The sequence below is a fragment of the Myripristis murdjan genome, chromosome 7, assembly GCF_902150065.1.
Source record: "Myripristis murdjan chromosome 7, fMyrMur1.1, whole genome shotgun sequence".
In the NCBI taxonomy this organism is placed as follows: domain Eukaryota; kingdom Metazoa; phylum Chordata; class Actinopteri; order Holocentriformes; family Holocentridae; genus Myripristis; species Myripristis murdjan.
The window spans coordinates 17,185,258-17,208,175 of record NC_043986.1 but is presented as its reverse complement, the minus strand read 5'-3'; the positions used below and the strand labels follow the sequence as shown (position 1 = coordinate 17,208,175).

Sequence of the window (22,918 nt, the reverse complement as noted above, 5' to 3'; positions counted from 1 at the left end):
AATAAGTCTGAATGAGACGAAAAATCAAAGGAAAGAAAGGACTGTAATGTTAGCAATGCCACAGCGACTTTCTTACTCACACAGTCACACACACACAATGTTTTGCTCCATTATTGCAGTTTGGTAGATGTTAAGTGTTCAGTAAGAATCAAATGGGCTGAAAATAAGTTTATTGACAATGGCAGTGTCTCCCCTATATTCCTGCAGAATTATGATGCCGCTTCTAAAATTTCACACAATCATTAATGTCAGTGGGCTATAACTGATTTTCACTCGCACACTGTGTGCAGTGGCGGTTCTGCCTATGTTGCCGCCCTAGGCGAAATTACTGGCTTGAGCCCTTCCATGTTACTACTCCTACCACGGTGCCAGTCGGCCGCAGCACCGGCCGCGGTACAGGACGGTGTCACAGCCGACCCGCCTGATGCCGCCTGGTGCCTCGTCTGGCCCCCCTGATGCCGACCAGTGCCGCATCCGGCCCGCCTGATGCAGGCCAGTGGCTTTTTTATTCAAACAAGATTTTGTCCATATAAAAAGTAGCCTATTTTTCCGAAAAAGGGTCTTGCAAAAGAGGGGTTGTCTTAAAATCACAGTCATCTTTTATGCAGGTCAATATGGTAGTCTAGAAAACTAGCGATTTTTTTTTTTTTTTTTTTTTTGAGGACACACTTTTCTTTTCTTTCTTTCTTTCTTTTTTTGGGGGGAGAGGGTGCTCGTGCACCCCCAAGTAGATTGCGCCCTGGGCGGTTGCCCACATTGCTTATAGCAAAAATCGTCCCTGACTGTGTGTGTACTCTAACCCCTTACGTTACTGTGGAATAGTTTTGAGTCATTGACTAGTGCATCAAATCCCAGAATCCTCCCTCTCCTCATTCTTCAAAGGACATTGACATGAAAGGTACAGTTATGAGACAAGTGCTGCTCCTTTAAAGGCTAGTTAGGCTAGACTAAAGATTCATGATGAGACAAAACCGTCTCAGAGTGCTGCAGGGAGAAGCTGCAGCGGTGTGAACTGGCCCGTCTCGGTTCCACTCCAGTCGGTCTTTGGCATCACATGCAACTCAGCTTGTCAAGTCGCCAGTGGCCAGTGTTAGAACGTAAGGCAGTTCACTTATTATTATTATTATTAGTAGTAGTAGTAGTAGTAATAGTAGTAGTAGTAATATAAGTGATATCAACTCCACTAAATGATGGAACTGCTCCAGGAAAAGCCAGAAGAAATTAACAAAAGAGGAGAGAGCTCCTGTCTCAGGTTCAAGGCATATATTTGCATAAGCCCCCTGGGTATTGTGTTTAAGCACCCAAAGACAGCTCCAAAATCCTCAATCCTCTCATTTTTTTATGTTTTTGCCATTTCATTAACTAGAAATACAACTATTGCAAGTATCGCACTGTCACTGCCATCATTCATATTCATAAGAAACTACAAATTATATCCAGTTACAAGAAAAAAGTCTGAAAAACCAAAAGTTAGAGGGGAAGTACAGAGAGTTGTCACTATGGAATGGTACTGCATTTCATCCAGCCTCATCCGTGTAAACTGGCAGATTGTAGAATGATGACGGCCACTTTCTTTTGCAAGTACAGTAGTTGCGACTTTCCATTCATCTCAATGATAATCTTTGGTCTGAACTGCCTTAAGGAATAGGGCAGTGCATAATCTGTGTGCATAGCGAGTGCAAGGTTAAGTGAGTGTGAGAGTGAGTCACAGAAAAGTGACGGTGAATGCAAGCGGAGCAGAGGAAAAGGTTAACGGTAAGTTGTCAATCTGGCAGAAAATGTACACTCTAGGCTACAGTTTGTCAGTTCATAAATGCTGCAGCATCTCAAGACCAAGAAAAGTCTTGCCCCAACTGCTGGAAAAGACCTGCCTGCCTCCCTGCTTGAAATATGATCCTATGTCCTAAGTTAGTTAATGAGATAATCGAATCCTTTCCATTCTGTACAATATAGTCTAACAAGATGAGACTGGAGGAGCAGTATGAGTGAGAGTATTATTATGGAAAAAGAAATTGGGTGGGATCATTGTCCCACAGAAAAATGTGGAAAGTGACAATTAGCAGCCTAATGAAGTAAAATATTGGTTGCGGCAGCTCAGTAGACTGTAACCGAGGCCACGTGCAAGTTCCTGGGTTTGGGTTGAGCCGGCGATGCTTGTCACATGTTTTACCCAATCTTTGTACTGCCTTTTTGATATTCCTGTCACACAACTGATAACTAAACTTTCTGTTGACAAAAGTGCAACTTCATCAAAAAAAGATAATGACAAGTAAAATGCATATCTCATGACATTTAAATAATTTTCTCTCAGTGTGTAAAGAAATACTGATACAAGTGATTTTGTGGCTATTTAGAGCTGCCTGTTGTAAAGATGAACTGTTTCAGTGGATGTATTCTTGTTGCCATGAATGGAATCAGATGTAATTAGGCAAATTATTTGCTGCCATTTTAGTTGGTAAATAATTCACTAATTTTTTTTTTGTCATTTTGTCTATCTCTAACAAAAGGCCAAGACTGCGACTTCGTTAAGAGGCTGCAGCAAGTTACACCAATCTTTCCTGTGGGTCACTGTGTGCTTAAAAATAAGAGCACCAAATATTAATCATAATGATAAATAAGCAGCACACATAATTTTAAAGCTAATTGCAAAGGTTTTAGTTTGTGAATAATTCCACTGAGAATTTCAGTCTGAATAAAACTTCATTTCATGTCTGAGTGCGACAAATTGTATGCAAATTTGTGTTTCACAATGCAAGTGACCCCCTTTTAAAGTGGATCACTGTAAACAAGTCAGTGCATCCAATATGAGGCTTATGTCACTGCATTCATGGCAAACGGCATCCTGTGTGGTGCAATGGAAAGGTTTTGCTCAGCAAGTTAATTGCCATTCTGTTAGGGTTTCCTCTTGGACTTATCAACAGACCACCTCAATCCAATAATAGCATAATTTGGTAAAAGCTTTATCTTTATCTCCTTTCCCCAACAAATTTTAATGACTTCTGTTTTAGGTCTGATGTTTGAGAAGCCTTTTTGTGTGAAGTTATGTAGCCTAAATAGTGTTTGATGTGGTGATGTGTTTGTGGTTGATAGCCCCGATGGTAGATTATGGACCCACAGAGGCATAAGTAATCTGCTCTCTATGGATGCTCTGAAAAATGTTCCTCCTGAGGGCAATATTCCTTTCTTTTTTATTCTAATCGAGATAGGCGGAGGGTAAGCGAAGAGGGCAACTAAATTAGAAATTAGGCCAGTCAGGCATGAAGTCCAAGGAGGACTTATACTCTCACTCTGCCCAAGGACAAGGGTAAGTGTGACTTTGAGAATCCAAAAGAATCTAAGAGGAGACCACAGTGTGAATTTGACTCCACGACTTTAAAATAATTTTTCTACAAAATTCCTACATCACATATAGTTATCCAAGGAAAATAATGAAATAAAAAAGAGGGGAGAACACTTTTTTCTTAAGTATCAAAGAACAATCTAGGACTGAATATAAGCAATAGATACCTCATTCCTTCTCAGAGTCACTGGTGAGCACCTACCAAAACAATGCTTTCATTACATAAAAGGACAGTGTATAGCAGTGTACTTTTAGATTGTATATTTATGTGACAGGATCTCTCATGACCAATGGGAAATTATAGGACATTATTGTCTATTGTCTCTCATTAGTCTATGCTGCTCACCTAGTCTGCTCTTATTGTCCTGATCCATTGTTTCAATAGAAACAATGGATCAGGACAATGACGATGAAAACTGAGGTTTGACCTTTCACACACCACACAAACTATATTTGCATTACACTAATATCCTCAATTAAAGACACACACAACCAGGGACTTGATTCATAACCATTGCATACAAACAAAATAGGGCTTAAACATGCCTGCACTCTTTTCACCGCAAAAGTAGGAATTTACAGGGAAATTTAAAAAAAAAATAAAAATAAAAAATAAAAAAAACTTGATGGGAGATTGTGCCATCTCTAAGGAAACTTTGATCAATGGCAAAGTTAATTACACAATTGGATATGAGTAGCTTTTTTGTTGTTTTATTCTTAAAGCCTAAGCCTCTATAGTACATCCAAATGCATCTCAATTTTGAATTTTGCCCACATTTAATTATGTGCTGATTCGTTGTGGCACCAAATAATTACAAAATATGAAAGGTATACACCATTGGACTGATTGCCAAAGTGCTGTATGGATGGTGCATAATGATGCATTATTGCTGCTTAGGCAATTGGAAGTCCACACCAAAGATGGAACTAGCATGGAGCAGATGTTTAAGGACCATGGAGATTTCCTGGGCTACAATGATGTCTTGCTTATAAGCTAATTTAAGTTTCCAAGAGCCATTCTGTTGGAATTCTGTGCTGAAGTTGGCTTGGCCTCACAAAGAACCACACTGAGAAACCAGGCAATACAGTTCCCTACAAGCACTAGTTACTGTTAGCTTTTTAGCAATGAGTACCTTTCAGTCTAATAGCTTGGACATACCACAGCCATTTCTATGCTGCATTATGATAGCCATGCTAAATGGCATAATAGATATGACATGCCAATACATTAGGCTTCCTCACACTGGGGGTGAACAAGCCAATATCAAAATCTAATTTGTAGCGCCGTCTGGGTACCCAAATGTAATATGCATGAATGACTGTGCCTTTTTTGCAATGAGGGCACCAACTGAGAATGAATTTAACTATGTTAATCAAAAGCACTTTCACTCAGTCAGCGTCCAAATTGTCTGTGATGCAGACATGAAACGGACAAATGTTAGTCAATAATGGCCTGGCTCATCCCATGATTAATTTATTCTGAGAAACAACATTGTAAGGGATAGACTGGAGGCTGGAGCTGTGTTTCATGGTTGGTGAGTTGCTGCAGGCTTATTTAATAGTGCACAACTTTCACAGCTCTTGCTTTTACAAATAATCCACATACACCTGTTAACTACTGCATCAAATTGCAAGTGAAAGTGGCTACAGTTTTGGATTCTGAATTAAACCCTGAGGCTAAACCCTCACCCAAATCTCTGTCCCACAAAGTGCAGAAGAGGCACTACAGTGCTTTCCATGCTCGGGTGTTTTTCGTTGTGGAGCACACCAGTGGGTTGCTGAAGGGCCAACGGCAATGCCTGAAAGCATCAAGTGGCATGCTGCTTTATCAGCCTGCTAATGTGTGGTGGATTTTAAGGGCATCTGCTGCATTGCACAACACTGCACAAGGGACTGGCCTGATCTCCGACATCAGGCGTGACAACTCACACCCCAATCCCCAATTTAAAAAAATTTGCTGCAGTTGCATGCAGACGTGATGAATCATCTGTTAACGATGGTAAAGATGACACAGTAAACATTTTTTACATTACATTTTTTCTCTTATAGTTGTAAAAATGTTCTTGTGCATCACTGTTTACAGCTGCAATTGTGTGTGTTTGCAATACATGCAATTTCTAAAACAGGATCAGTGAGGACAGCTACTGCACTGGATACAGTACTGAGACCTGGCACACAGCTCTCCACCTCTGTCATCTCTAAACCACTGGACATAGCTGCACCCATTGATAAATTCAATGGAGAGAGAGAGAGAGAGAGAGAGAGAGAGAGAGAGAGAAACTCTGCTGTGCCTTTTTGTATTGAAGGGACACTCTTGTCAAAGGGAGTGAGCTCTCACGTGTTACTGACATTATCAGTAATGTGCCTCTTGGCATCTATCTTGATATTCAGTCTCTCCTATTTCATTTCTGTGAAGCTCCCCACCTTTCAGTTCACAGCCCTGATTGCTGCAGTTACATGTTGCCAGTTGGCAAATTGTATTTTTTTGTTACGTCCACACTAACGCCACCGAAGACTTCTTTGCTTCCATGTCTCGCACAAAAACATCAATCTCACACTGAATGAACTATCAATTCTCTTCCTGCACTCACAGTTATACCATTTCTCACTGAAACTCACACGCTGACTGAAGCTTTTTAATATGTATCCTTGCAAGAGCATAAGCATTCCCAATCATTTTTTATGATTTTTGTTTTCATTTTTGATGCACATATAACATTTTAGTGTGGACTGTATGCACAGTTGCACAAAATGCAGCCCCAAGACTCAATGAAATGGGCAAGGGAGAGTCAAGAGAGTACTTCTAGTTGAGATGGCTTTCAGTTTTTTGCATGATTTCTAACAGTCTACTGGGATGTCTTATCACACAGAAAGACAGTTATCGCTAGAGGTTGGACTTATTAGAGTTGGACAGCACACTAGTACACACATCTACATACACACACATAAAAACACACAAAGTTTATAACATTTCTGGAAGGATTTTTTCATTCCCTTGGTGAGTGCACAAAGCCATGTGGCCTTTAAGTTAATCATACTGCTCAGCTTATTGACAATAGTTATTCATGTTAATTCATTTTTCTGCTGATTCAAGCTATACTTGGAGTGAGACACCTTTAACTTGCCCTGAGAATAAGATCATCTGAATCATAGTTGATGCTGTTTTGAAAATGGCTTTGGTTATGGTTTGGTTGATAGACATTATTTTCTTTATCATACATGACACTTGACATGTGTCTGTTCATAGAATTTGATTGAGTATGGATTGTTGGAGCATATACTGATATGCTGTTTGCAGTGTCATAGTTATAAAACAAGCTGTGCGAATGTGTGGGCTTTTATGTAACTGTGCAGGATGATATGAACAAAATCTGAGCACGACAACTCATTCCCACTGAAAACATTATCACAAGATGTTAATTCTTCTAGAAAATTCTTTAACCACTAAACATGTAAACTGATCAATATTTTTTGTTGTTACAGCAGCCAAGGTTGTTAGTGACGAGAGTGACAGTGTGAAGAAAAAAGAGAAGACAGAGTGATGTTGAAAGGAATACCAAGGCTGACTATTATATTCCAATAACCACAGTCAAAACTTGATCCGCTTTCTTAAAAGCTTAGGCGGAATCTGAAGGTGAGGACGCGCTATACTGGGAGGGAAGAGCTGATTGTTGCTGGCAGCAAGAGGGGCTTCAAGGTGGTGAGTGGGAGACATGAAGGGGAATGAAATGTTAGCAAGTGTCACTGTTCATATTAGAGGAGGTAAGGCTTTGTATTGGAAGTTTTTTCGTTCATACACTTGATCATACCTGTTGCAAAACTTTTTGACACTTGACTCTGGCTAACAGTGAAATATGCACTGGATACTGAACATGCAGCACATTTAAATTCACAGCTATTCAGTGTTAACCCTACCATAGGCAGTGGCAGGTGCCTTGCCCACCACTATGAAAGGGCCGCTCACCACTAAAATGAGTCATTTTGTGCAGAGTATCATTAAAAAAAAAAAATTATATGATGCAAATTTAGGGATGCAAATGGGAGACTGAAGCAACTGGTAAACCTCACCTTGGTAACATCGGGGTGTTGCACACATTTCAAAGAGTAAATCAAGCAGCAAAGGAGCAGCCAGTCTTTATGTGCAGTGTAGGCCTATAGTTGCTAAAGTCAGCGCAAACTTGACAGTACCCACCGGGTTCATTAAAACATCTTATACCTCTGTCTGCATGGGTGAACTGTTCAGCTTCTCTCTGTGGTGCAGCAACTGTGACATCACCTCAGAGGTTGGTTAAGGTTTATGTTGTTGCTGCTGTCATTCTGTTTAAACCCCCCCCAAACCCCCCCCCCCCCCCTCCCCACCACCACCACCACCACCACCACACACACACACACACACACCATCCTCAATCTCTCTCTCAGCAACAGCCGTCGGCCAACTGTACACTGTGTGTGTGTGTGTGTGTGTGTGTGTGTGTGTTTGCGCCGTGTGTAAAGCCGCAATTATTTCAAGATAGCACCAGCGGTGTTATGCTTTCTCCCACTCTGCTGCCAGTATTAACCAGGTCATCTCCAGTCTGTGGTGCATGGTGCAGTGTCTCCTCTCTCTTCATTATCACCATAATCATCTGCCTACTATCAACAAATAGAGCACTGAAAATTGTAGTAAACCCATTACGTTTGAAATGATAACCTACATGTTGCAAAATGCAGATAAATGAAGCCAGTGGCTTTTTCAACCTCATGTTCATGTGGGTATTGTTGAAAAAATACTTGAAGCCCCCCTCTTAAAATAATTTATACTGTTGCTGCCACATGTATTAACCTGCTGCCAGTTATCAAGTTCAGTTTTTGAAAAAAGATGTAACCCCCTTCCCTCCAACAGTTGATAAAAAAACACAATTCACTCACCAATGAGGCAGGCCAAGATAGGCTATCAGTAGGACAATACTGGACTAAAAATCTAAGCCATGGCTTCCAAATCGCAAGTATAAGAAACTAGATAAAAGAAAGGAGAACTGCTCATGAGCAAAAACCTCAGACACACTGGAATTTGTCTTTAAAGGACACCAGCAAGAATAAGCAGAGATAATGAGCAGGGTTGAGTGCAGGGGTCTGCGTGTATCTGTCTGCACACTCATGTATTTGTTGAGCTTAATGGATACTTCCAGTGATTTTCCATTCTGGGCTTTATTTTCCTAGTTTTTGCCATCATTGTGATTAAATTTGCATTACTTACTATGCTGTAGGGCTTTTATACCCTCAGGTTGCTAAGAGCACTGCTGTCCAAAACACATACATAGTGCCAAGGCCTTAATCTGCAGGGGGGTAATGTGCTTTTGAACAATCAATCATCTTGATGTTAAAAATTGAGAAAATAAGCCCCAAGTTGAAAATAACTGGAAAAAAACAATTGGAAGTAGCCTTTAAGTTATGTGTCCTCATTTATGTTTTTCCAAAAGCAGTTGAGACCCAAGCGTACAGTGAGGAGTAAGCCCCAGGATCAACTTTTAGCCCCCTGCACTCAACACATCAAAGTATGAGACAGTGATAAATTACAAAATGGGTGAAATGTTCAGTATATGCATTTTGTGAATTCATAAATGCTGACCAAACACAAAGATATCAAATTATGCATATAGTAATAACGTGCCACAGAGAGGAGAGAGGGAATGTGTAAGTGTGTGAATATACAGTATATGTATATCATATGGACATGTACCTGTACATACATGTATACATGTAGAATTTGACTATTCTACTTTTTTAAATAGACCAGGCCAACATCATTAAAAAAAGATGCATGTGAGTATTGCCAATGTGAGCTGCCTATATTTTTATGAAAACTGGTACAGCGGGAAGGTAGTTAGTTAATTGTAGTTTATTCTGTAAGATCAGAAAATGACAGTTGCTGATGTTAAATGGCTATTGTGTATATGGCTCCCAGACACGGTATTAAACAAACAAAAATCTGAAATTCTGACGGATTCCACCAGATTTTTAATTTTTCAAAGCAACAGGAGAAAACTTGCCGTAGGCAATATAGAGGATCATGTTTGTAAAGCAATCCTTGTGTTTAATGTAGCCACTCGCTGTGAGATTTCTGTTTCCAAAATGCTGGTGCTGCTTTCTATGCATTTCTTGTTCACAAACTCTGAAGGAATGTGCAATGGTGATTTTTTTCTTAATACAGAATATATTCATGTACCTTGCCCCGGCAATATACTGTGAGTGTTTTACTTGTCATGCCAATAATGTGCCTTTGAACTTAATTGAGAGAGATAGAGCAAGAGAGAGAGAGAGAGACATAGGGCAGGGTGGGGAGAGAGAGGGGTGATAGGCAAGAGGAAAGAAACTCTCCCTGGAAGAAAGAAGAGTGGCTGTGACCCTCCACGTCTTCAGAGATGCAATTAACCAATAATAAGAGCCACACCACGCACTAACACCCACATTGTCCAGCCAGGTAGTGCTCCCTTTATCCACACAATAAACATTTTCTGCATCGTGTCACACACCTAAGTGTGTAGGCACGTAGGTGGAGGATTAGATAAGACTGACGGTGGTATGGGGGAGGGGGAACATTGAGTTAACAAGGTGAGTCAGTGCTAACTGTGCGCAACATACTGTGTATCCTTTAATTGCCCTGATTAGGTGTAACATGCCTCCAGATGCATGCATTCCATTAAACACGCGTTGCCACTAAAATGAGGGTGATTGTTCCTGTATCCCCTTCCTCGCTTTCACCAGCTAATGTCTTGGTCACCAGGAGTTTAGACAGTTACTATCACTGGAATTTAAACTGCAACTGAATTTGTCCCAATATTGGTATAGTCCCTCAACAGTGATTGTCAGTGTGCAAAGACAGACAGGAGGCAGACAGCAGCCAAGGCACATAAATATATAATTAAAAAATATACATGTGCCTTATTGCATCAAAACCTATTACAGAAAACATATGTCAGCTATACTAAATTGTTTCATGTATTCTGTACTATGGAAATGTGTCTTGCATCACAGTTATTACATGTGGGCATTTAGCTGTGCAATTAGCTTCTCTGGCAGCCTGGCTTTAATGGGACCATTAACAAAGAACCAAGACGACACTACTGGTGCAGCTGATGGTGGTGTTACTAAAAGGCTAAGCACTGTGTAGTCGGTCATTGTCTTTTTCTCTTGCTGAACACTAATGTTCTCTACCCTGTGTCTTGGGCTCCCTCAAGGCTTAAAAGGGCTGTTTTCAGCACTGTTGTAACATACCCCAGAGGAATGGATGATGCAGGGCACGGGGCAGCCAGACTGGCACTCACACGCTCACTCTCCATTTCACTCACTGTGGAGGTCTCGCTTATTTCCACCTCTGCTACTCCCCCCTGTGGATGATCTCAGCTACAGCTCTTCCATGTTTTGCCCAGGCATTAGTCCAGAAACTGACCATTAACTCCTAATACTGGGGAGCTTTGTGTGTAGTCTACTGACAGGTGTCAGCTTCCAGATCCCATTTGTGCAGGGTGTGTGAGCCAAAGCTATTATTTGGGAGTTTATTCAAAACAGGTGTCCATTCCAAAATGATCCTGTGGCAATTGGTAATAGGCCTATCATGTTGATTTGAGGCAACAGCTAAATTAGATTTGAGCTGTAAACCTGTTAATATCAGAGCAAATTCCATCTGTGCTTCTACTGGCAGGGACAGCGGATGAATCTTGTTTAAAATTAATTTGAGTCCCCTGCAGGCTGCCAAAGTCATAAATTTAAAGCATAAATACACTAACTACAATGACAGAATTCATGACACTTGTATCCTATCACAAAGAAATATCAAAACACACTGAATTACTTGATATACACTCAGTGGCCACTTTATTAGGTCCATTTGTATAATCTAATCTCATAAATTTGACCTTTTAAGAAAGTTTATAATGCTCACTTTTTGTTGATAATTGTGGAGAATATGTAAATTTAATTCTGTGTTTATTACTGAGGTTGTAGTTTGCAGAGGTCTTGTACTGGACTACATTATATTCAAATATGATTCTAATTTTTTGTTCTTCCTATTTATGTACATGAGGTGGACAGGATAGTAGAAACACAATAAATAAATAAAATGCAGTCCAGTACAACAGCACCACTATGAGCTCAATGCCAAACATAGAATTGAATTAACAAATCTTTAACTGTGCCAAAAAAGAAAACCTCCTGGTTGCCTAAAGCTTCCCTCTTTCCTTGTAATCTCCATGGGTGTCTTTATCAAGCCATACATCATCTTCTTCATCTGCTTCAAACAACACACTAGGCTAAATATTCTGTCACATAACTACACAGTGCTACTGGACAGATTGGCACAAACCCAACGCAAGTACTGCTTTATGTGAAATTCTCAATTCATATGCATGAAGTTACAAGTTACGCAGGCACAGTGCCCTCTGTATGCAGTCTCTCTCTCTCTCTCTCTCCCTCTCCCTGTCTATAGGGTAGTTATCACCATCTGCTGGTCATATAGGAAAAGGCAATCCAGTGTACAGCCTGTACACTCAAAATGTGTCACTAAAACACAAAGTTGTGCCTGAATTAGGTGAAGGCGAGGTTAGGCACTCACCAAACCACTCACCTAAGGGAAGTGGCAGCCTGATAGTCTGAGAGGTTGGCTTGTGACCGTAGAAGTCGGTTCAGATCTTGAACATGCACCCGGGTAAAGAAAGTGAACAGGTAACGCTCTCCCCTATCAACAAGTACTGCCAAAAGTGACTGAGTAAGGCTCTGAGCGCCCTCTGCTCTGGTGTAATTTTGTGATGGACAACAGTACAAGTCTGTGGCAGCATTGGGCAGCTTTTAGTTAAGTGTGTAACACTCTCCCACAGCAATTAATTCACCGGGCCACTGCTTTAAGAAAAATGTGTTGAGAGCCAACTTACCTAATTATAAGGGTTAAAAAAAAAAAAAACAGACGGTTACCTAGCCATCTGTTTCCTTTGGTCTTCAGTTGCTTACACAGCCCAGCCCTTGATGAAACAGGCAAGTCGTACAACAAACTCTCTGGGCATGAAGCCTAAACAGACAGGCGAACACAGGGGACATAGTGAATTCAAGGTTTTAATCAACAAAATCAACGCAGAAAAGAACTTTTTTTTTCAGAATTTTATTCTTGAAATTATTTTATAAAATCTCATTTACGTTTCAATATATATTTATATATATATTTATATTTATATTTTTTTCACCGATTAACAATTTTGGCTATTTTCCCTTTCCTCCCCCATTTGCCCACATATTATAGTGAGGTCTATACCCCTTCACATAGACATTGTGCGATGATCCTCAGTGCCAAGGTGGAGCGGGGAGGTGAGAGGAGAGACTATGGGTGAGGGTAAACCTGGGTTTGGGGGTAAATGAGGTATGGGTTTGGGTCTAGTACAGAGCATGCCAAGAAAGGGGTGGGAAAACAGGGAATCTGCAGGGCAGGGGGTGCGGGGGACCACTACAGTTAATACCAGTAAGATAACAACACAAAAAGAAAGGGAATAATGACTTCCACAATGACTTGAGTGTTTGGTATGGGTAAAACTTGTTCAAATGGCTCAATGTATTCCGTGACACAAAATAAAAATAGCTCTTTTAACATCAGTAATTCATGCGTGCTGACAAATGCAAAATGACTTCCATATCAGATATATAATAACCGTTATTTCCCACGACAAGTCAGTTGCTCACTAAAAGATAAACCAACTTAGCAGCAGCCCTGAAGACTGTTTAGCCCTTTGTGGTGGCCTACACACACAAATAGACAGTCTATTGATATACAATGAATATAACAGACACTGTACTAAGTCAAATCCATGTCAGATGATGTGCGGGTAGATGTTAATGTTCATTATTCTCATTCTAAGCTTCCTAAAAAGGCCAACAGCTACAGACACAAGGCTATGCTTTAGCTAAATCACAGGCTTCTTATTTTACATAAACTGCTCATCCAGGCAGGCCACAGGATTTTGATTTGTATTCCAATAAGGTTATTTGTTCTTCATTTGGCAATATGATCACTCCTGCAACATGACTCAATGATACTTTGAAAATTTGCCTTCATTGCTGGTATGATTTGCTAAGAACAAAATCAAGTAACTAAAATATATCCTGATAAATATTCACACTCAGGCCATTTCAGAAAGGCTCATCATATAAGAAAACAAAAGAAAACAAAAGAAAACAAAAAAAAAAAAACAATTGCACACCTCCCTAAGGTCACTCAAGACTTCTGTGATATTCAAGTCAGCCTTCCAAATGTTGACCCAATGACCTTTAAAAGCCCCTTAAAAAGAACCCTTTAGCCTCATCCATCAGTGTTGAAACATCTTTTCTTGGTCTTTTTTCACATGAACACTTACTATACAAAGAAAACACTATAGGAAAGAAAATAGAAAGAAGTAGAAAGAAATTAAACATTATCCCCTTTAAGCCTCAACCAAATAGGTGTGTTTAGGTAACACGTGAGAGATGGGAAACAAACAAAAAAGAGAGAAAAGGCATACTAGAAATCTAGGCTCAACATAGTATTAAGGTGAAGGTTTAAGGTAATATGTAAAAGGAAAAAATTACATACACATGCACATGTGTATGAGTGTGTGTGTGTGTGTGTCTGTATATATATATATATATATATATATATATATATATATATATACATACAGACACACACACAGACACACACACACATACATACATATACACACATACACATATTTATAGGGCTACACATTTTGTAAATTTCTGCTGAATTTGTTTGTTATAGCCTTCATGTAAGAAACTGTGATGTGGTTACGCCAAAATTATTTGTATTTTTTAATTACTCTTAAAGTTATGCTCAGCTGTTACAGGACATGCTATGTCTTCAGTGCATGTAGCCAACAAAAATGGAGCAAACAGCAAATTCACCACGCTAAAATTTACCCTATAAACTGTGACATGAAACATGAAACGATTAGATGACAATACCACCAACTTAAAAAGGTCTCAAGTAAGACAGCTGAACAAGCTTAAGGCATTTAAAGGTTATTCTTTCCAGAACAAAAAAAAAAGGCTACTGCAGCGTATGTGGTCTTTCAAAATAACCTCGACTCACAGACAGTTTTCATGATTTGATTTATAATTAGCCCTTGGTGACTATGGACTATCCAGTATACTGCATTCATTCTCCTTTGTCATCGTGACTTGCAGGCTAAACAGTAATGTACCCTCTAAAACCTTGTAACAGTCAATTTTAAATGTTAGCAGAGTTTATAATATTTACCTGCAATTATCTATGCCCTTTAAAGTATACCAATAATAAAGGTAAAAAAAAAAAAAAAATTTCCATAGCAAAAGGTAGTGACCCGCTTATGAAATGCACCACTATCTAAATCACCTCATTCAAAGACTGCACAACAGCATTTCAGGAACTTTAAACATGAAAACACAAAGTATCATGAGAAATTACTCTAATATTTTTTAACACTGACATTAATTTGCTCTGTGCTTGGACTCCTCCCTATCGTGTGTGTGCGTGTGTGTATGCCGAAACTGCATCCAACTGCCAAGATACTGATTAGCATGAGCAGCATTTCAACCTTTTCTTCGCTCTCAAATCACTTTTTTTTCCCTTGCCCTGAGAGTCTGTGTGTACTTCTAATGTTAAAAGAAATCATCAATAGTGTTGAACAATGTCAATCAATTTGCCAATATAAAAGCATGGAATTGTTACACTTAAATCATATGGTAGCATTCCATGCTTTTACATTGGGACATGAAAGAGGTCAAACTGATAACTTCTACACCCACTTTTTCTCCCATTAAACAAATTTATAGATTTATCAGAATACTTTTCAGATGGCGCGGCACAGGATAACCTCACAAAATAAATAACCTCTGCTAACCTTTAAAAGTGAATGAATCGACTGTTCATACAAGGGGGTGTTAGTGTTTGTTCAGCCAATACATGTTGCAAATTACTGTGGAGTAATGCAACAGACAATACTTGATAGGGTTTCCAGGGCTAGTTTAAAACCGTGGTGTCAAAATTGGTGATTAAGCTGAAGCCATTTGAGGTAGACGGACAAACCGTGTCAGAGTATAGGCCTTCATGCTGTCCAAAAACCTATCAATAAGCTCAGAAACAAACCATCAAAGTAAAGAACCACAATCATGACACTTTGTGGCCCAGCTTGAGACTACCTATGACTCCACCTGAGACACTGACGGGGGAACTGATCACTGAGTGGTAAGGGGTACAACATCATGGACCATGGAGGCTTGAGGAATGGAGTGTAATGGAAGGGGAGGCTTGAAACTGACACAACCCAACAGGTTATTTACCAGAAAGAAGTCAACACCACATATCTCCAATGTCCACAAGTCAACAGCAGCATTTAAACCTCAGTCATCTAACCAGAAACAATTGAGGGTTAATTTACAAGGCATTACCTTTTTAAATAGACTATATGGCATCTGACCATTGTCTGAATATGTCCCTTTAAAATATCACCCCACCCAAACCCCACAGACATAAGTTTATACCCAAAAAAATCACAATTCCAGACCTCATGCCCATTTAACAGTCTCACATTGTTCTAGAGAAGAGATTAAAAATATATACTATTGACTTCCAGTGTATGTTTACTGCTTTGTTTCCACCCCCCGTTGTTTTTCAAGTTTAAAAAGATCTCCTTTGTCACAATGCAAGTTCAGAGGTCTTCTCTACACACACACACAGATATATATTTATATTTATTTATATATATATATATTTATATATATATATATTAGAGGAATTCTTAGCTGAGAAGTTAGGCAAAGTATTTATGTTCATTTGGACGGACTTCATTCAAACAAGAAGGAATCAAGCTCTCTTTTCTCCAATTTCCCTTTCAGGAGGACAAAATTTGAGGGTTTGGGAAGCGCTACAACATCACATGACTACTCAAGAGCAGGTAGCAAGGTAAAGAGGAAGTAGATAAAAGGCCTGAACTTGTACAAGGCAGAGAGATGGGCAGACGATATGGCTCTCTGTAGCATGTGCATTCCAGGGCCCTACTTCTGATAGTAAGAGAAAATGTACAAAGTTCAAAGGAGGGTTAGAGAGAGAGAGGGAGAGAGAGAATGAGAGGAGAGAGAGAGAGAGAAAGAGAAAGAGAAAGAGACAGACGAAGAGAGAGCAAGACAGAGAGAGAGAGGGAGAGAGAGAAAGAAAGAGAGAGAAAGAGAGCGAGAGAGAGAGAGAGAGAATCAGATAAGGGGAAGATAGTAAGCGAGTTGTTTTGGGAGGGAACAGAGCTAAAGCAATAGTGCAAGACTACATTGGAGATCAAGGGCAGGGACTACAAGGGAGAAAGAGAACAACTTATTCTGTGTGCCTCGTTCATCGGTACACCAGGTGAGATATGGTGCCAGATTTGAAGTTGAGCTGATGGTTGGGCACAAAACTGTGCTGGGGATTTTTACGGGTGCACACATCCTTCGCATACAAGCCCATGCACGAGTCACATGACACCTTGGAGCAGTTCACACAGGTGTGTGACGCACCAGGCTTGTTACAAAACCCGCACCGCGATCCCCCCACGCTTACACGCTCACTGTTGCCTCCCATCGGTGCTGCCATGGCAACAGACTTGCTTGGAAACAGCTTAGTGGACATGAGCGGCTTCTCCACCATCTGGGGGTGAGGGTGGGGATGAGTGTGTGAGTGGGTCAGTGTGAGGGGGTGAGGGTGGAGGTGGGAGTGGGAGTGAGTATTAGAGTAGACAGAGAGCTTTTCCTTCACTGGGATGTATCCGTCGAGAGGCCGTGGCGACTTGGGATGGTAGTCCTGCAGGCCACAGCAAGGGGAGGGGTCCACATCGTGGCAAGCAGAACAGAGGATCATGTCACATCTCTGGCAGGAGGCCATAGTGGAACAGCCCAGCCCACAACCCTGACACTTCACACTACCATGGGCTTTGAGCAGCCACCCATCCCTTGCCTCCCGAGGCTCTCTGGATGGAGGTCTAGAGGGGGTCTGCCTTCCTCCTATCCCAGCCCCACCCCTCTCTGTATACAAGTCAATCTCATCCAAGGAGGACAGGTGGTAGGATGAGTATGCATCAGCCGGAGGAGGTGACTGAATTGGGAAGAAATCAGCGACAGGGCTATAAGAAGGTGGAGCTGCCACAGAGAAAAGAGATGCTGAAGTGCTGGGCCTGATGATCTCGTCCTTCATGTCCTCCTCTGTGTCCACAAACAGCGGCTCTTTTCTCAGACTCAATGAGGCCTTCAGAACAGGCTTGCTGACTGCTGCAGCATGCCAGTGACCGGCCCCATCTGTAACATCCACAGATTTCGATGGTCGGCTACCTCTCCTCAAGTGGTGGGGATGAGGTCGCTCTATATCCATTGGCCGCACAGACAGTCGCGCCATATCTGCCCCAAGGCTATCCCGTCTGCGGAGTGCCTCAGCACAGCCAGCTGCGTCATCCCTGCAACCTCTGCGAAGTTCCAGGGCCTCCAGCTCTGAGGCTGAACCTCGAGCCAAAGCCACGACTTCTCCCAGAAGACGACACTCTGCCTGGGCCAGGAAGAGCTCAAAAGCCAACTGGCGGAGATGGTTTGCGCCCCCTGGGTGCTCCCGCAAGTGAAACTGCGATTCATGGTCACGGGAGTAGCCAATGGTGCGCATAAGAGACCTTAGTTCAGCATCAGAAATGGCAGACTGAAGATGGTACACATATGGACCTGTGAAGGTCTGAAAGAGAAATGGAGTAATTACCATTAGTGTGGGTAAAGTCAGTTTGACACATTAAAAAGTAAAGCAAACCCACTCCAAAACTGAACTGGCATGCTATTCATGTAATACAGACAAATTTTATATTGGACATGTACTAGGCCTAAACTATGGTGGCCTGCAACTATGTGGCCTGCCACAGTATTTCTGCCACAAGAGTTTCACCCTGCTGAAGAAAAAGATATATATTGTCATCAGCATTACTATTACTGAAGTGATTCTCATACGTAGGCAAAAAAGATTGGTTGATTAATTAATATGTACAATTGATCTAAATCAATCTCTATTTCTGCACCTAAAAGGTGGACATTACGTTATGTTATCTGTCCCAGAAGCAAATGTGCTCTCAGCTCTGAAAACAAAAGCAAAACTTAAAAGTCTACAATTTGCTCAAAAGCATACATGCATTGGTAATAGTGTTCATGAATTATCAGAGATGTTTAAAACTGCCCAATATGCAAATTGACAGCCAACATGAGTGGGCATTGTGACTCTGTTCAGCATTAGTTTCAACTGGATACAATGCTGTCACTGCAAGTAAGGACAATTATTAATCAATTTATGACCCACAACAAGTCTGACAAGTTTAGGATGGCCATGGCTAGTATCATCTCTTAGATGGCTTCAAACTCACTTGTACATATTATATTTGCTTTTATGTAAGATTTTCTTGATTGCGTTTTTGACTTTTTTCTGTTGCTTTCATGTTATGCCTTTTTTGGTCTGATTACATTGCTATTTTACTTGTAACTGTTGGTTTTATTTACGTTATAACTCTGAAATGTGATAATCAAATCAAAATTATAATAGTAATTATAGTGTGTTGAAACTGCAATCAAGCTTGTTAAACAACGTATTCAGTGGGAAACTTTGCTTGAGTCACTACAATAACAGTAAGTGAATCATCCTGAACAGCAATTGAATTTTATACAATGCTGTTGTAAGATTTACAATATTTAGAGGAAATGCCATTAAGCTATTGTTATAAGTCCTTCCTGTTTGCTAACATAACATTTTTGGCAAATTTTAAGCAAGGTGCTGACATTTCTTGTTGAACACATCTTGGCTTTCAGTACTGAACATGAGAGAGCACTCTCGGGTGAGTGTGTTTATTTTTCCTGTTACTGGTGATTGTGCAGTGTGTTTCTTTTAAACGGTGTTCTTTCCATGACTTGTTTTAACCACAGCATGATCACCACAACAAGATAATTTTCAAGAGCCAAATTCAGAACTGTTTGTCAGGATAAGAAACATCCCCTCTCTATAACTGGACGCTAGGGATGAACAAACCAGCAGATTATTTGTATCAGGCATTATCAGCAATATTGATGTTGGTCCAGTACTATTTTCACTGTCAGTATTTGGCTGAATGCAAAATTGGTAGGCTACTTGTGTCCCCTTTTTTTCCTAGGAGTGTGTCACTACATACAGCTGTAAAATTAGAAAGACGGTCCTTTAACCAATTTCCCCTCAGGGATTAACCAAGTATTTGTGATTCTGATTTTGTTTAACAAAAATCATGAACGACCACATAATTAGTCTAATTATCTAAATTAATTATCTAAACACGGGCCTGTCCACAAAGCCTACCTTGTTTGGCACTTGAATTCATATTATTAATTTTGCAAAAATGCATTGGTGTTCACCATTATAGGTGGTAATGTTTTAAATATTGGCTTCTCCCTCAAAAAATAAATAAATAAATAAAAAATAATAAAATAAAATAAAATAAAATATTGGTGCATCCCTCCTGGATTTCCTAAAATTTCACTGTAATGTGGTAGTAATCATTTTCTACACCATATGTATATTCTTTTTGGAGCAATACCTAATTCATACAAGGCAGTAAAAGTTGGATTATTATCATAATTTAACTTTAATTATAATTCTTTGCATCTTAGCTGTGGCATCTCATATGCAAACACATTAAAATCATGTCACATGATTTGAGAAGTTCTTCCTCAGTTAGCGCCTCTCATGGACTGCTGCAGCAGTGATGTATGGTGTTACACAATATTTCATGATCATAAAACATATGCTGGCATTTTATACTTAATCGTGTTTAGATAAGGAGTATTTCTTTAAATACTAAATCTAACATGTTTTAAGGTTTCATAGCTGTTAAGGTTAACTGTCATGTCAAGCAGTACAGTGGGCCATTAAATAATTCACTTTGATATAACATTCAGCACTTTCTTTACTTCACCCTAAGCAATCCACAACAACCAGTGACAGTACAAGTAGTCCGTACATGTCACTCCTTTGCTTCCAGATGTCTAAAAGCTGCAGTGACCTAACAACTACACTTTTATTATTTTGTTTTCCATCATACTTTTAAGAAAACCTTTACTTATTCACAACTGCTGATACAGAAATGTAGAAATACTAAAAGCACATCCAAACTCTAGGTGTAAGTGATGTTGAGATGTGACAGCTGACTGCTATAACCAGCGACTGAACACTTTAAGTTGGAATAATATGACAACCCTGGAAACATGAAGCAAAATTCACCTTTATACACCTGAACTCCTTCTTCCAAGGAAAGAGCAAGAGGTTGGTGCAGATAGTTTCCAGGGTGTGGAAGGCCCTCTCCAAGCCCTTGAGGTTGCCTCCTCTCTGGCAGCGAAGTGAGTTCTCCACCACCTCATAGAAACGCACCATTCGAAAACGCTGTCCCGGATCTGGCTGGTAGGCTCCTAGCAGAGCTGTGGCTGTGGAGAGTAGCGCTTCACTGTCCTTATGTCTGCCTCTGTCCCCCTCTGGTACATCTCCAATCCCCGTGTTTACCACTCCATCCTCCAGTCGCTTCTCCAGTGCTGCCACATACCTCCGAAATAGGTCCTCTTTTAGCTTTGCATCCATTATCGGCAGCAGACTATCAGTCAGCTGTGATACCTTTTTCAGAGAGCCTCACGCCTTTTAGCATGTCCTGCACCACGATGCCGCATTCAAGCACCATTGTCTGCTGCCATCATACAATCTACACCCTGGCATGCACTCACTGTTGATGACTTTTGGGAGACGTGGCAGACAAATGTCCAATCAGCAGCACATCCTTACCAAATAACAAGATGTAACTGATTGCAGTCTTTAGTTGGAGTAACTAGGCAGCAGCCTGCAGGTATACCTTCTTATGAGCATCTCTAGGTTGTTCACTGGCTCAAAGCCTGCACTTGTCCTCCGGTCAGGCCTGTGTCATGCTAGAAGAAATCAAGACGAGCCGTTACTTCATGCTTTGTTTATTTAAACTTGCATCTAGTCTTATATGCCCATTCCAAGGTTTCACCAAAGGTATTGGGTTCAAGGTCACTCAGCACATGAGGACACAGTCATCATGGTATGAGTCTTCTGAACCATCTCCAAGCTGTAATGACAAAGGAGAGCTGGATCAAAATTCAATTCTCTCACTCTCACACACAATAGGAAGCGCTGGCCACATGTCCTCAGTACTGATTCAGCATTAACTGAGACCATAAAGAAAATGCAAGGCTAGCATCAGTATCATTCACAGCTGACAGATTTTTTTTTTTTTTTTAATGAAATACTTTTCAAAGTCAACGTAGAGAGTGTATAAAAAATTATTCTCAAGTAAAGTGTGTCGGTGCTCTGAGTGTGATGATGTGAGCATGCACCGTGCAGACTATATCATGTCGGGCCCATGTCTTGATCGATTACTATCACTATGAAGCGGTATGGAATCAAATGATTGACGAGATGTATATTCTGTAAATGGGCGGAAGCAGAAACCTTAAAATATGTCCACGGAAATTTCCTTTTGTTGTTCGCTGCTGTGTGCGTCAGTGAAGTGGCGAACTACTAACTGGCGTGTAAAGCATAGCTTTTAAACTAACGTTACACACCAAATGTGGGTGGACTGCACTGGGCGAATGTTAGCTAAAATGAAGCACGCAAAACTCAGCATTGGATTACTGCTACCAGTATGCTCTATTGAACCAAAACGATGTGTCGCGGGGCTGGAGCTGCAACAGAGGGAGGGTCTGCCCTTCGTTCTCTGGTTCGCTCGCTGGCTATTCCTCAATTTAGCTCACACATTAACCTTAGCAAGCATTCGTATAGCGAGCTAGTAGCCAATACGTCCTAGCTAACAACATTAGCTTGGTTTACTGGTACGGATCAGCTGCGACTGATACAGTTTGTCATGGCCGCCTGTGGTGACGATGGAAGCATTGTGCGAAGATGTTGGGAAGCTTCGCAAAGCTCAAACCTGACAAACGCCCAGTTCTGTCACTGGCATGGGCCCCCAGCTGGGCACAAGCAGTGAACGCCCATTTCAGCGCAGCTGGCTAGCTAACGTTTGGTTTGGCTAACAAGGCGGTCCACAGTTGGAAATCTTCGGCATTTAGTGTCAGCCATCTAAGCATATATTGAGAGTGTGTTATGGCTCTTGCGTGATCAAACTCAGTCCTGCTTTTGGTAGGAAAAAATACGCCGATTTAAAGCCAGAAACGCCACCAACATCACATCTTACCTTTAAGTGAAGCTAGCCTTGGCTAGCTACGCCTCCTCCGCGGTTGGAAATTCCCATCATCGCATCGCGCATGCGTGCACTTCTGACAGTTCATCAGCACCAGAAGCCCACGTGCAGCGGGAGAGGAAGGGCTAGAGGCAGGGATGTGGTAACCCCAACTCCAACTGTTTAACATCTTTAATGATTTTAGCTTGTGTGCCCAACCTTTTCGGCTAATAAATATATATGAACATACGTTACAATTTGTAAAATGTATCAGAATTCTGCCATAGTGAGAATTATGACATGCCCTCAGGTCTTTCTGAGGAAAAAA

The 22,918-nt window shown here is 40.8% G+C and overlaps 1 protein-coding gene across 1 annotated transcript; it reads right to left on the bottom strand.

Moving 5' to 3' along the window:
- Positions 1–13,665: 13,665 nt before the first annotated feature.
- spata2 (spermatogenesis associated 2) lies at positions 13,666–22,741 on the bottom strand. Its single transcript, XM_030055463.1, has 3 exons — positions 22,606–22,741; positions 20,628–21,480; positions 13,666–18,077 (listed from the first exon to the last, which is right to left on the bottom strand). The coding sequence occupies exons 2-3, from the start codon at positions 20,976–20,978 to the stop codon at positions 16,719–16,721; spliced, it is 1,710 nt and encodes a 569-aa protein (XP_029911323.1). The 5' UTR covers positions 20,979–21,480; positions 22,606–22,741; the 3' UTR covers positions 13,666–16,718.
- Between the last annotated feature and the right edge of the window lie 177 nt (positions 22,742–22,918).